At 42.0% G+C, this 14,804-nt stretch overlaps 1 protein-coding gene across 2 annotated transcripts in view; it reads left to right on the top strand.

Moving 5' to 3' along the window:
- Positions 1-10,624, top strand: part of HEMGN (hemogen) — a 133,225-nt gene extending 122,601 nt beyond the window's left edge. For both annotated transcript variants that reach the window (XM_069236566.1, XM_069236563.1), the window contains exon 4: positions 10,330-10,624. In XM_069236566.1, coding sequence (XP_069092667.1) covers positions 10,330-10,451 — 122 coding nt within the window. In that variant the 3' untranslated portion in view covers positions 10,452-10,624. The remainder of the gene's footprint in view (positions 1-10,329) is intronic.
- The last annotated feature ends 4,180 nt before the right edge of the window (positions 10,625-14,804 follow it).

Raw genomic sequence — 14,804 nt, 5'->3', positions numbered from 1 at the left:
ATCCAGTTCCAGATGAAGGCAAAAACCAGGGATATTTTGTCCAACTCCCAGAAGCCTTCTACAGAACCGATTTTCTTCCACCATAAGGGCTCGGGTATCCCTATACCCCCACAGTGCCGCACCATACAGGAGGACAGGGAGGCATTTCCGCCTATAGATTTCAAGCAAAGGCTTGATAGGTTTACTACCAACCCTTACAGCAAAGTCAAAAGTCGCACCAACTGTTGCATGAAAAAGCACACCCCTTCTGACAATACAGGGTTTCCAAGATCCTTTCTCATCAAAAATGACTCCTAAGTATGGAAACTCATGGACCCTGCTGATAATTTGATCCTCCACCCTTAGCTCCCCCACCCTGCTTAAGGGTCTTCCACAAACCATAAAATGTGATTTCTTAAAATTGACCTCTAAACCCAAAGCTGACATAAAGGAGGCATAAGCTCTAACTATTTCCCGGAGACCATTCATAGTGCGGGCCATAAGGACCGCACAATACCATTCACCTTTGGGACATCCCTACAATCGTCCATCAAAAATCCAGACAGTCCATTTGTATATAGGAGGAACAAAGTAGGAGCCAGAACACACCTCTGGCGAACACCCCTTGAAAGCTTAAAAGCCTCTGAGCATTCCCCATTAGGCCCTACCCTCACATTTGCAATCGTCCCAGAATGGAGATATCGGAGCAGCTCTACAATATTAGGATCCAACCCTAACTGATTTATCCTCTCCCATAAAATGGACCGGTTCACCTTATCAAAGGCACAGCTAAGGTCCATAAAAGCAAGATAGAGGGTACCTTTCCTGGCCTGCGTGAATTCACCAATCATCATTAATAGGTTGAGACATTGTTCTCGCGTACCGAGGCCTTCCCTAAACCCATACTGATCCCGGCTTAGGATATCATTTCCTATCATCCAGGCCTCCAGATGCCTTAAAATAATCCGTCCCAAAATCTTCGCAGAAGAGTCCAGGAGAGAAATAGAGCGATAAGACTTAGGATCATTTCGGTCGCCCTTTTTAAACACTGGGACAATACATGCCAGTCTCCAAGAAGCAGGAATGCCCACAGTAACTGCTGCATTGAGGAAATTTAAGAGAATAGGTGCCCATAACTGGGGGTTAGCTTTATACAGATCCATAGGGATCGAATCCGGGCCTGGAGCTTTACTACTCGCACTACTCTGTATCGCGTCCATAACTTCCTGGAGCGAAAACCTAATTGCTAGATTCGGAGCAATATCATACTCATTCTCCCGGTTATTTCTTAGGGGAGGACCCTCAAAAATTCTACAAAAGTGAGTTACCCATGCCTCCGGGGCGATGTTACAGCCAAAGCGCTCAGAAGTTTCTGTTCCAAAGGAACCTCTATTCACCACCTTCTAGAACAGACCAGGATCCTTCAGAGCTGTGGCACGCTGTAACTCTTCCCAAGCTTTATCTTTTTGTTTTAGCTTGCTATCCCTCAGGACCCTTTTATACTTCCTTCTAGCTTCATTTACGAGGGCCCAATCTCTAGGATGTTTCTTAGTGGCCATCTTCAGGTTTGCCCTTGCATCATAGCAGGCCTTATCATACCAGCCACATTCACGTTTACTGGGATGGCTGCCTATTGAAAGAAGGCAGTCTCTCACTGCTGCATTTACTATTGTTATTGCATCCATAACAGCCTTAGGATTAGGGGCCTCTGTCAAGAGTATATCCATAAATAAATGTAACTTTTCCCCCACCACTCTTCCTACAACCTTTTGGGGATCCACTTGCTTCCACTCAAGCCGCCTACCCTGGTCCTTTATCTCCACTGCTACAGGCCTACCTCGTCCTAATTTACGTAGAGCCCTAGGGAGTTTAAAGGACACTAAAAGGGGATTATGATCACTGAAACACTCCCCTAGCACCTCACCCCCAATCACCAGGTCTTTCATAGGTGGAGACACAAAAATATAATCAATAGTGGATCCAAATCCTCTTCCCACATAGGTTGGGAGTTGATGAGTGCCTACTGCTTCTATATCACAAAAATTCAGAAGGCCCATCTTCCTGAGTTCCTTAAATAGAACCCTGCCTCTGGAGTCCTGCAGACCATCCTCTAAATAATCCTCGCAGCCCCAGATAAAGGGATTAACCACAGTACTGAGCATTCCCAACTTAGCATTAAAATCTCCAGATACAATAGCACAAAATTCTAGCCCCACCTCCTCCATTCTATATTTCAGAACCTGAAGAACGGAGAACAGGGCCCCAATTTGGCACCCCTCAGCCCACACAGCGTTATAGAAGTTTACCAGCAAAATATTAAAGTTATTAGAAAAAATCACCCATACCAGTAATATACCTTGGTGGTTGCAATTAATTTGAAAAGCACCCACTATCTTAGAGAGGCGAATTAGGGTAACCAGGCCACCTTTCGAGTGGCTACCAAGAGACTGCACAGCTGGAATCGCAAATCTATCATGCCCGTCCCACACAGACAACCCCTCTGACCAGGTTTCCTGGAGCATGATGACATCATGGTTAACCACACACCTAACCCACGCCTGATCAGATAACTTAGCATCATAGCCCGCAATATTCCATGAAATAAGATTACACTGTGGGGGCACGTCTTCCCGTATAGCCAGGGTCTCGGCGCATAGTCAGTCCACCCCTTCCAAGGATAAATTACTGTTGGTAACAGTTCTTCTGCTAGTTGCCTGCAGGCTATTTTGACCCAGGGGGGATTCCTACCAAAGCCAAGAGACACCCCGGCACTCAGTCGCATGTGGTCATAAAAATAACCCAGAGGGACCACACCTATTGTACCAGCTCTAAGAACAGCAGGACGATAAGTAGAGAGGAGCCTTTGAGCCAGGGTAGGATATCTAACATTTATGATAATACAATCTTCATTCCCCACCTTATTTTTGGGCCCGACCCAGCCAATTCTTCTGGCAAACAGAATATCCTTGAAATCCTTACATGGAAAATCACAGTTCTTACTCAACCAATATCCAGCCTTATTTATGAGTTGGGCCGTAGACCCGGTTGCCCCAGAAGCAAGAGCAGGTACATTCGTCAACACCACCACATAATGGGCACAGGCTGGGGGGAGATCTAAACAGGCCAATGAAGGCCTGGTCGTTGACGGATTCAGATTGCCGTTCCCAACCAGCTGTTGGCCGACCCCCCCAGCTGCCACAGAATCAGGGTCAGGCTGCCTATTAAAACTAGGCCTATTAGCAGTCCTATCTACCCTTGATAGGGGACTCGTTGCAGCCGGAGCAATCTCAACACGAGCGCCCCGCCCCCCAGAATTTCCAGAATTTCCAGGATTAACCAATGACTGAGAAGTTTTCCCCAGAGGCCCCAGTGACCCCGCAGCTTCCTCCGGCTGGAGCAACTCCTCACTGGGATGGGATTGCCTGGTCGGGGCCACCTATCCACCTACACAGTGCCTCCCTTGACTACCTTGCACAGATAACAGAGAAACTGCTTTTTCTATGGCCAATAGTTTTGCCACAGGGATACAATCTCCTGGATCATTTTGCACAGTTTTGACAATAAAATAGTAACATCACAACCCAGATGCTGGCAAGGTGCAGGGTCACTGCTCGTACCCTTAGGGAGTCCCAAGAGAGGTGTTTTCGTTTTGGGCAACAATTTCTTTAAGACCTTTTTTTTACTCTGGGGAGGGCTACATTTATCCATGGAGCAGGCCGGGGGAGAGGATAATAAAAGTCTTTTACTTCTTCTGGAGGGGCCTTGGCCACCAGAACCCTCTATTATTTCTGTTGGCTCAGTCTGGGCAGGCTCAGTAGCAGCCATAACAGCACCTTGGTCCCCCCCCGGATAAGCCACCTCCACATCCACGACCTCACGGGGACCACTATCTATTGGGGCCTGACGCCAGTCCTCCAGTTCCATGGATAACCTCCTCTCTGCCAGATCAATTTCCTTCGTTACAACCCTGACAGCTCTTGCGAGGAAGGAATCCAATGTAGTGGTGCCACTTCCCTGTCTACTACCACCCCCACCACCCCCCAATGGACCAGTTATCGGGCCTCTTTTCCTGCCCATTTATAAAAGTTTCAACAACAAAACAGCAAAAAAAACCAGACTAATAAATAAGAGATTAAAACTATTAAAAAACCCACTAAAATACTCCAAAATATACTCCAAATATCAGTAGATATAGTCACCCTCCACTGAAGATGAAAGAGAGGTGACCCAGCCCAGCCTCTGACAGGCGATGACGGGCGCAAGACGGGCCCGCCCTTGGCCCGGGCTTTGCCCGGGCGCCGCTTGCACGCGTCCCGCGGTAGCGGGAGCGCAAGTTCAATTTAAAGGGCTCCTGCCCTGAAAGTACGGGATGCTGCCTCCTCCTGCAGCACCAACGCGCTTCCCACGGGAGCGGGAGCCCGAGTTCAATTTAAAGGGCTCCTGCCCTGAAAGTACGGGCCGCCGCCTCCTCCTGCAGCACCAACGCGCTTCCAGCGGTAGCAGGAGCGCAAGTTCAATTTAAAGGGCTCCTGCCCTGAAAGTACGGGACGCCGCCTCCTCCTGCAGCACCAACGCGCTTCACCTCTTTAGTTCCTCCTCATGAGCTGACCCAGTAATGCATTCTTTCCTTCCTCTCTTCCTACCTAGAGAGTGTTCTTCCACTGAAAGGTATTCGTGAACACCAAAATCAGTGTTCTCTGGATGCAAAGTGTCAAGTCTCTTCCATTGAGTACTTAATGCAGATAGATTGAAAGCTCAATATCAGCTGGTAGGCCACTAACAAATACAGTAAAGTTAATAAACATTTAAGTAAATGTTTGATCCTGATCATCACTCATCTGCCATTCAACCCCAAACGCATTGAGAAAGCAGCCTGAAGTCTTGAGTAGGTTAGTTAAGTAGGACGGTGCTTTTGCTCAACTCCAATATCATATCAGTGTTAACCGTTCATTCATTATTATTTGTGTATTTCACAGATCTGTATAGCGCATGGTTACTTAAGGTATTTATGCACTTTACAATTGAACAAAGATGCAATGCATAGTCTTATATAGAACTGAATAAGTAGTCAATAAACAAGGAAGCCATGTGAACAACAAGGTCTAACATAATGTGCTCTAGAGGTGTGGAGAGGTAGAATGAGGAAGAAGGGAAAAGGGAGTAAGAAGGAGAGAAGGGAGATAAAAAAAACATGAAGAGGGAATGGTGGACCGGTAGAAGGAAGAGATGAGCAAGGTGGATGGATGAACTGGAAGAGGAAGCAACTACTACTGTGAGAGAAGAATCAGGGAGTATTGAAGAAAGAGCCTGCTAGAGCAGCAGGGGTTAATGGGTCAGGTGTAACTTGAACTGGTGAGTCTTTAATAATCAACGGAAATTCAGTGTGGGTGGAACTCTTCTGATGACTGTGGGCTAGGTGTTCCAAGAGGAAGATGCTGCTACAGCGAAGGAATGAAGTAGAGTGAGAAATTCTGAATTATGGTGTTTCCAAGAGAAGGATTTCTCTGCTTCTCAAGTTCATCGAACCGCCTGAATTCCTGAGCAGGTTAGTTAAGCAGGGTGCTGCTTTTGCTTGGATTGCTTTGAAAGCTAGGTATCCCGGCTTGATTTTGATTCTGTCCTCAATAGGGAGCCAGTGCAGGTCAATGAATATTGAGGTGATGTGATCAAATTGTTTGGATGAGGAGAAAAGTATGGCGGGTGCATTTAAAATGTCTTTTAGAGGTGAAATGAGTGGCCCCAGCAAGAATTCCATTGGAAAAATCTAATCGAATTTGTATCAGAGTATGGGTAGCCTTTTTCAATTGATCAGGGTTTAAGAATGGTTTTAGTTTCTTTAGAATTTGGAGTTGGAAGATAGCTTATTTGGTGATTTTGTTAAAGTATTGAACAAAGGTAATGGAAAGGGCTAGTGTTATTCTGATTGAGCAGACCAATGGTGACAGATTTGGGTTGAAATCTGCCAGATCCAGGTTCTGTAGTAGACATGGTTTGAATTTTTTATGTAGAATAGAACAAAATAAATTCTGTCTTTTTAAGGCTCTGTGTGAGAAAGTTGTGGTTAATCCATTTTTGAATATTAAATAAGATTTTTCTTAAGATGAGAATGTCCTTTAGAGTTGTAGTTTTCAGGTAGAGTTTGGTTTCTTCAGCATATTGGTGAATGAAGATGTTTGAGTCTTTCAAAATTTCTGACAGTGGTTCACCAAAAAGGATGAAGAGTGTTGGTGATAAAATGAATCTTTGTGGGGTATGGTTTTATGAGCTATGTCATCTTCATGTGAATCATTGTAGAGTTGGTGAGTTTCCATTGTTTTTCGAGTGCATATATTTTACAAAGGGCGAGAAAGTATGTGGTGTAAACACTTTTTTACAGTAGGGCGGAAAATTAATTGATTTGAAAATAATGCAGTTTTTTGTGAGAAGTGTGTTGACATCAATGATACTAGGGAGATTGTGTAGTTTGCATGACAACTGCCTGCATCAGATTAGGCAAGAGATTTTAAAGGATCATTTCATGGTGGTGAATCGCGGAGGATGAGTGAAAACAGGATGGAAAAATGGTCAGACCATTCAATTTTGATACTGTGTTGGCACTGAACTGTATTGGCGTTGGATGTAATAAGTTCAAGGACTCAAGCTTTCAAATGAGCTGGGAGGGAGGAATGTTGTGGAAAGTCATTTGTTTGAATGTTGGAGTTTAGTGAGTTGAAGAGATTGCATTTGGGATAATCCCTGAGATGTTGAGATCTGCAAGGAAGGTGTTGTTTAATAGTGTTGGTTCTGAAATCAACTATGTGCTGCAGGAAATCGGATTTGAGATTAGAAGGATGATAAATAATGTGAATGTAGCAAGAGAGTGAGTGTGAGATCTTAATTGCAACTTTAAGACATTCAAAGGTTGCAGAGTTGTTAGTAGGTATTTACGTACAAATGAGTGATTTTTGTGTATAATGGCTAACCCTCCACCTTCATGGCTACCAATCTGGCTTCAGATTATGCTACAGCATTGAAATTGCTACCATACACACTGCAGATAATGCCTTCCTTACCATTGATGAAGATGGCCCCTGCTTCCTACTCTTGCTGGACATCTCAGCTTCCTTTGACACAGTCAACCATTTACCCCTCATCCACCCCTTGGAGCCTTGAATGGAATTCACTGGCAATGTCCTTCACTGGTTCTCCTTCTATCATTCTAATCAACACCACCAGAATGTGACTTCAGAACTGCTTTTTGAGGCCTTGTACTCTTGCATCTGGATAGTGGTAATGTCCTGCTGCATGGCCTCCCAGACTCCAAGTGTAGTGCTGAAACAAGAAAATAACCAGCTAGCGTTCCCATCACTTGTTAACTGTATGCTTGCCTTTAGCTCCCCACTACACTACACTTTTGGCTAAGTTAACACTGTACAAACACCACATAGATGCATACTTCCTTTCTATGTAGAGCCAGAGTCCCTGTAAATTATGATTAAAAAATACTAAGATCATGGACACTCTTAAGCTTTGCAAAACATCAAAACATGCAGAAGTACTTTTACATTTTATCATGAATAAAGTGCTTGTAACAGCTGAATTTAAATATTTGATTCGACTTGTATCAATTTTATCCAAACAATGTTCAATCAACTTGGCATGAATATGGGGCTCTGCCTTTTTCCAAACAAGATTCAACTTATGATGAATCTGTAAAATGGCGCTTAGCCAACACATATTTCACTCTTGCCAATAAGACAATGAGCTATTTTAAGGCTCCAATATAATAATAGTCAAGTCTCTCTTGTTAAATAAATTCAAAGGTCATATTTTTGTTTGGTCACCGACCTTCCACCATTATAAGGTCTCTCTATAATAGATAGTCAATGTGTAGTTATGGTAGGGTCAGTGTTTCCTTTGGAAAGACATTTTTTTCTTAATAACATTGGCATCGTTCACTCAATCTGCACAAAACCTTCCAGAAAACTTTATCTGACATGGGTTAAGAATGGTAAGTTTGTGTAGATCCTTCAGGGGGACGGAATTAAAATCAAAAACGTTCCACACTTTAAATTCCATAGGATTTTTTGCTCCCCACTACAGAAAAAAATTGCTGAGCAGAGTTACGCCAAACGTGGCATGAAAGTGGATTTTCATGCAAGGAAGTTAATTTCTTGGTTTGATGTAAATCTGTACAACAGATTTCGAGAAATTATTGTTTAAAAAATATATAGGGGAGGCTGAAACTGTTAAAAAGTTAGAGATATCTGGACCGTTACTTTGCGGATCTTTTGCAGATTTACAAATTAACAGAGGATTTGCAAATGTATTTCAATGTGATCGGAAGAGGGAGCTTTTTTTTCAATCCTTAGCAGATTCGCTAATCTGACAGCAAATTTGTAAATTCACCTCGCTGTGATTGACTGGCCACCACAGAAAAATGTCCATTGCGGTCATCATTACTCAGTGAGGTGCATCCTGCTCATGACCTCACTAACTAGCAAAACCAGCTAAAATCTCAGCATAATAAAATATCAATACATACTAAAACCAATACAAAAATTCTGCAGTGGTAGTTGCCTTACTGATAATTGTAATGATAATGTGATATGTAAACTGACTAGAAAGATCATTAATAACATTTGTAATTACATATGCTATCAATGGTGAAGTGATGAATATTGTATTTGGTGCGTAAATCATGTTTTACAAGGCTGTTTTATGAGTTGTGGATTGCAGTGGTTACCATACATTGCAATTTTCAGTAGCTCTTTTTTTGGTTTAAAATTATAGCCAACACTGTACATTAACTGTGTGTTTTTAAATGAATTTATATATATATATAAACAGGTAGTATATAGTTACATTAGAGTGTACTGTGTTGAATACGTGTTAAGATTATTGCATTTTATTTTGTCTTAAGATCCATCACAATGTGCTTTGAATTAGGAGTATAGTGAGATTTGGTAATTGACTATGGATAGCGACATATATGCAAGATAGAATGTTCTTTTTTCTTTTTTCGTTTCATGTTAATTTCACATTTCTGTACTTTCATTTATTGATTTTTATAGCGCATCCTGCGCATTACCTTGTATGAAATAAATGGGCAAGATTGTTGAGTTCAGTTGCCAGGCAACGCGATTCACTTTCCTGACACGTTCAATGGTGTATACCGTGCTTTACTTTTGGTGGGTCTTTGTGTTAGGCAACAGTATTTGCGTTCACAACATATTAAAGACTACACGCAAACGTTATGTTGCACCGAAAAAGCGAAAGATTGCAGGTGCCGAGAGGGGAATGCCGTAAGAGTACGCACTGACTTTGATACATGTGTTTTGGAGTGTTAATATTCATTTAGTGCTGCAACAAATAGTGAGTTAATCAATACGTTGTATGTTTTCTGATGTTTTTCAGGAATTTGAACAGGGTATAATGAATGTAGATATTATTGGTCAGGTAACGCTATTCATTTTCTTCAAATGTTCAATGGTGCATATAGTACTTTACTTTTGTTGGGTCTTATTGCTAGGCAACATTACTTGCGTTCCCGACACGTTAGAAACTACACGTAAACGTAATGACGCACCTAGAAAGTAACATGATCGCAGATGCCGAGAGAGGCATGCCATAAAAGCAAGCACTAGCTTTGATAAATGTGTTTTGAGGAGTATAATTCGTTGAGTGTCGTAACAAAATGTGAGCGAATTAATGTGTTAGATATCTTCTCATGTTTCTCAGTGAACTGAATAGTGTACAATGAATGCAGATATCATTGGTTAAGGAGATGTGATCACATGGTGTAAAAGGGGTTATAAATCACACGCCAAGATGGCGAAGGTTTGGTTGACAAAGGCGGATGATGCCGAAACGCGTTCCGCTTCATTTTTCTTCTGTGTATTAAATCCTTGGTTCCAGAGACTTTGAGGTGTGCTGTTTCTTTGCTGTGAGTTTTCACGAAGACTGTGCATATATACATATATACATACAATTAGATATATAGGAACAGAGTGTGTGTGTGTGTATATGTGTATATATATATATACATACATACATAGATACAGGTCAAGTCAAATATGTGTAGTTACTTTGCATATAATGTGTATGTTGTATGAGTTAAGTTAAGGCTGAATTATGTCTCTGTAAAGCTACAAGCAAATTTAAAATAGCATAACATGAAAGTAGGTTTGGGGACCAACACATACCCCAATGAGACTCTACCTTATACACCACAATAAATATAGAGAAAACCTTTACAAATGGAAACAATTACTGCTAAAATGGAGTAGACCTTTTAATTTGTCAAAGTAATTCATAAGGTTGTTTCACTAATTGAAGATGGCTTTCTTTATTTCTGTTTTCTTGTGCCAGCTGCAGGAACAGAAGAAGCTCATGAAACTCACCAGGAACACGCCCATGAGATCCCAGAGAGTCTGAGCCTCCAGGATACAGCACAAGCTGACAACGATTTCTATATCCCTCTCTTATTTTAAAAATGTTCTTAGATGTACTTGTTTCTTATAAGCTGAAGGTGCCCAGTTATAGTTCACTGCAAACTACAAATTAGAGAAGTGCAAAAATGGCAGACCAATCATAGCAGACTAAGCGTTACATAACCTGCCTAATTATCTTGATGCTAATAAACAATAATATATGTTTCGCACTATCCAATGTAGTATTGTTTATTGTTGCGTTCTTGTGGACAGCTTAGTTATGTTTAGTACTACTATCTACTCGTCAAAAATACATCTTGGTGTTGGCATAGACCTTATGTTGAGATTTTTACAGTACAAATCTAGTTAGCAAACGATGTAGCCTTGCCCAAAGTAGATGGGTAGAAATGCTTCAGGTCCATGTATAATGCATTGAAGGACTAATTTCAGTGGGGCCAATAGGTGCTAGGAGAATATTGATGGAAAATTCCATCTATAACTGTTTTTTTAGCTTGTTTCTGACACTGAGAGGTGAGGAGTAGAACCTTTGAATTGGCGGGATATTTTTCTACATCCAATCTGTGTAGTTTGAGAGTGCTTATTTCCCGAGGTTTTAGTGTTTTTGCATGACTTGATTTCTACTATGATAATATCATGGCATTGTGTATTGCCCTGGTCTCCTGATAGGTTGTGTTTTTAACCAGGTAGGCTAAATGTTGAGTTACTCCCTTAATGGAGATACCAATGCAGATACAATAGGTTTTAAACTTGATGTTCCTTTAAGGTCTTGGGCATTAAATATTTCTTAAAGACTTGGTTTAGCTTGGCAGCAGCATGCATGACAGTATATGTTGCAGTCAGGTGGGTATGTGGGATGCTTGCCATTACAGTCTCTGTAAGCTGAGAGGAACTGGCCCCAAAGAGTGGTTTCAAAGCTTACCTATAGGCATTTGGTATACATTTTCATACAAATTAAAATTTGTATTACATATGCATCAACAGCAAGCTAATGGATCATGATTTCATGCAAACATAAGTGAACTCTGTGAAGAAACTGAAAACAACTGGTGAACACGTTATTTTTTGGAATACTTTGCAGACCACCTATTGTTTCCCATATCTGAATGGTCCCATATAAACTTTTGGAGACTGGAAAGGAATGATGAGAATCAGCATAATATGGAGGTGAAGAATCTCATGTAAGTAGGCATGATGTTCAGTAGGAAATTATGCTCACTGGTCTAGAAGGCCATTGAGAGGTCAAGCATGGCCAGAAGGCAGAGATCACAATTGTACATCATGAAAAGGACAACTCCCACCCTTGTATAGTTGTTGTCCGAATGCTGTATTGTGATTTGAAAATTGACTGGTTTCATAAAGAAGGATGAGGAGAAGTTATTTCAGTTTTGTAGTGAATACCAACTGTTTTTGGTGATGTTTCCAAGGTAAGGTAGGGTTGAGGTTGACTTATATTTGGTTTAATTCACTGGTATGCTGATTGGCCCGTGTCAGTGGAAGAATAATTTTCCAACTTTGTATGCATTAGTAAAATTACCTGAATGGTGAAAGGATTTACAATGCTGAGCATTCATGTGAGTGATTCTTTTGAAAGGCTTTCAATGAGGGGGGTCATCTTCAAACATGGTAGAAAACTCTTCAGTAAGGAATAAATATGTGAATTCTTTGGAGGAGGTCGATTCAGAGGGTTGGGTTGAAGGGTAAGCAGAATGGTATGAGGTTGATGTTAATTTGCTGCCATTTTACATCTACTTCCATGCTGAAAATCTGTTGCAATTGTCCATTAACCCCTTCGCTGCCAGGCCTTTTCCCCCTCCTGTGCCAGGCCTTTTTTTGGCTATTTGGGGCAGTTTGCGCTTAGGCCCTCAGAACGTTTTGTTCACATAAGCTAGCCAAGCCAAATTTGCGTCCTTTTTTTCCAACATCCTAGGGATTCTAGAGGTACCCAGACTTTGTGGGTTCCCCTGAAGGAGGCCAAGAAATTAGCCAAAATACAGTGAAAAATTTGTTTTTTTCAAAAAAATGGGAAAAAGTGGCTGCAGGAGAACGCTTGTGTTTTTTTCCCTGAAAATGGCATCAACAAAGGGTTTACGGTGCTAAAATCACCAGCTTCCCAGCTTTCAGGAACAGGCAGACTTGAATCAGAAAACCCAATTTTTCAACACAAATTTGGCATTTTACTGGGACATACCCCATTTTTACGATTTTTTGTGCTTTCAGCCTACTTCCAGTCAGTGACAGAAATGGGCATGAAACCAATGCTGGATCCCAGAAAACCTAAACATTTCTGAAAAGTAGACACAATTCTGAATTCAGCAAGGGGAAATTTGTGTAGATCCTACAAGGGTTTACTACAGAAAATAACAACTGAAAAAGAAAAATATTGAAATTGAGGTGAAAAAAACAGCAATTTTTCTCTACGTTTTACTCTGTAACTTTTTCCTGCAATGTCAGATTTTTTAAAGCAATATACCGTTACGTCTGCTGGACTCTTCTGGTTGCGGGGATATATAGGGCTTGTAGGTACATCAACAACCCTAAGTACCCAGAGTCAATAAATGAGCTGCACCCTGCAGTGCGTTTTCATTCTATACCGAGTATACAGCAATTCATTTGCTGAAATATAAAGAGTGAAATATAGATATCAAGAAAACCATTGTATTTCCAAAATGGGCACAAGATAAGGTGTTGAGGAGCAGTGGTTATTTGCACATCTCTGAATTCCTGGGTGACCATACTAGCAAATTTCAGTGACAGAAAGTTCTGGAATCTGAGAAGAGCCACAAATTTCCATCCACCCAGCGTTCCCCCAAGTCTCCCAATAAAAATTATACCTTACTTGTGTGGCTAGGCCTAGCGCCCGAGATAGGAAATGCCCCAAAACACAACGTGGACACATCACAATTTTTGACAGAAAACAGAGGTGTTTTTTGCAAAGTGCCTACCTGTAGATTTTGTCCTCTAGTTCAGCCGGCACCTAGGGAAACCTACCAAATCTATGCATTTTTTAAAACTAGAGACCTAGGGGAATCCAAGATGGGGTGACTTGTTGGGCTCTGACCAGGTTCTGTTACCCAGAATCCTTTGCAAACCTCAAAATTTGGCTAAAAAAACAAGTTTTCCTCACATTTCGGTGGCAGAAAGTTCTGGAATCTGAGAGGAGCCACGAATTTCCATCCACCCAGCATTCCCCCAAGTCTCCCGATAAAAATGATACCTCAGTTGTATGGCTAGGCCTAGCGCCAGCGATAGGAAATGCCCCAAAACACAACGTGGACACATCACAATTTTTGACAGAAAACAGAGGTGTTTTTTGCAAAGTGCCTACCTGTAGATTTTGGCCTCTAGCTCAGCCGGCACCAAGGGAAACCTACCAAACCTGTGCCTTTGTGAAAACTAGAGACCTAGGGGAATCCAGGATGGGGTGACTTGTGGGGCTCTGACCAGGTTCTGTTACCCAGAATCCTTTGCAAACCTTAAAATGTGGCTAAAAAACACATTTTCCTCACCTTTCAGTGACAGAAAGTTCTGGAATCTGAGAGGAGCCACAAATTTCCTTCCACCCAGCGGTCCCCCAAGTCTCCCGATAAAAATGATACCTCACTTGTGTGGGTAGGCCTAGCGCCCGCGACAGGAAATGCCCCAAAACACAACGTGGACACATCACAATTTTTTACAGAAAACAGAGGTGTTTTTTGCAAAGTGCCTACCTGTAGATTTTGGCCTCTAGCTCAGCCGGCACCTAGGGAAACCTACCAAATCTATGCATTTTTGAAAACTAGAGACCTAAGGGAATCCAAGATGGGGTGACTTGTGGGGCTCTGACCAGGTTCTGTTACCCAGAATCCTTTGCAAACCTCAACATTTGGCTAAAAAAACACGTTTTCCTCACATTTCGGTGACAGAAAGTTCTGGAATCTGAGAGGAGCCACAAATTTCCATCCACCCAGCGTTCCCCCAAGTCTCCCGATAAAAATGATACCTCACTTGTGTGGCTAGGCCTAGCGCCCGCGATAGGAAATGCCCCAAAACACAACGTGGACACATCACAATTTTTGACAGAAAACAGAGGTGTTTTTTGTAAAGTGCCTACCTGTAGATTTTGGCCTCTAGCTCAGCCGGCACCTAGGGAAACCTACCAAACCTATGCATTTTTTAAAACTAGAGACCTAGGGGAATCCAAGATGGGGTGACTTGTGGGGCTCTGACCAGGTTCTGTTACCCAGAATCCTTTGCAAACCTCAAAAGTTGGCTAAAAAAACACGTTTTCCTCACATTTCGGTGACAGAAAGTTCTGGAATCTGAGAGGAGCCACAAATTGCCATACACCCAGCATTCCCCCAAGTCTCCCGATAAAAATGATACCTCAGTTGTATGGCTAGGCCTAGCGCCAGC

The sequence above is a fragment of the Pleurodeles waltl genome, chromosome 1_2 (assembly GCF_031143425.1).
Source record: "Pleurodeles waltl isolate 20211129_DDA chromosome 1_2, aPleWal1.hap1.20221129, whole genome shotgun sequence".
In the NCBI taxonomy this organism is placed as follows: domain Eukaryota; kingdom Metazoa; phylum Chordata; class Amphibia; order Caudata; family Salamandridae; genus Pleurodeles; species Pleurodeles waltl.
This window is presented reverse-complemented; position numbering and strand designations above follow the sequence as displayed.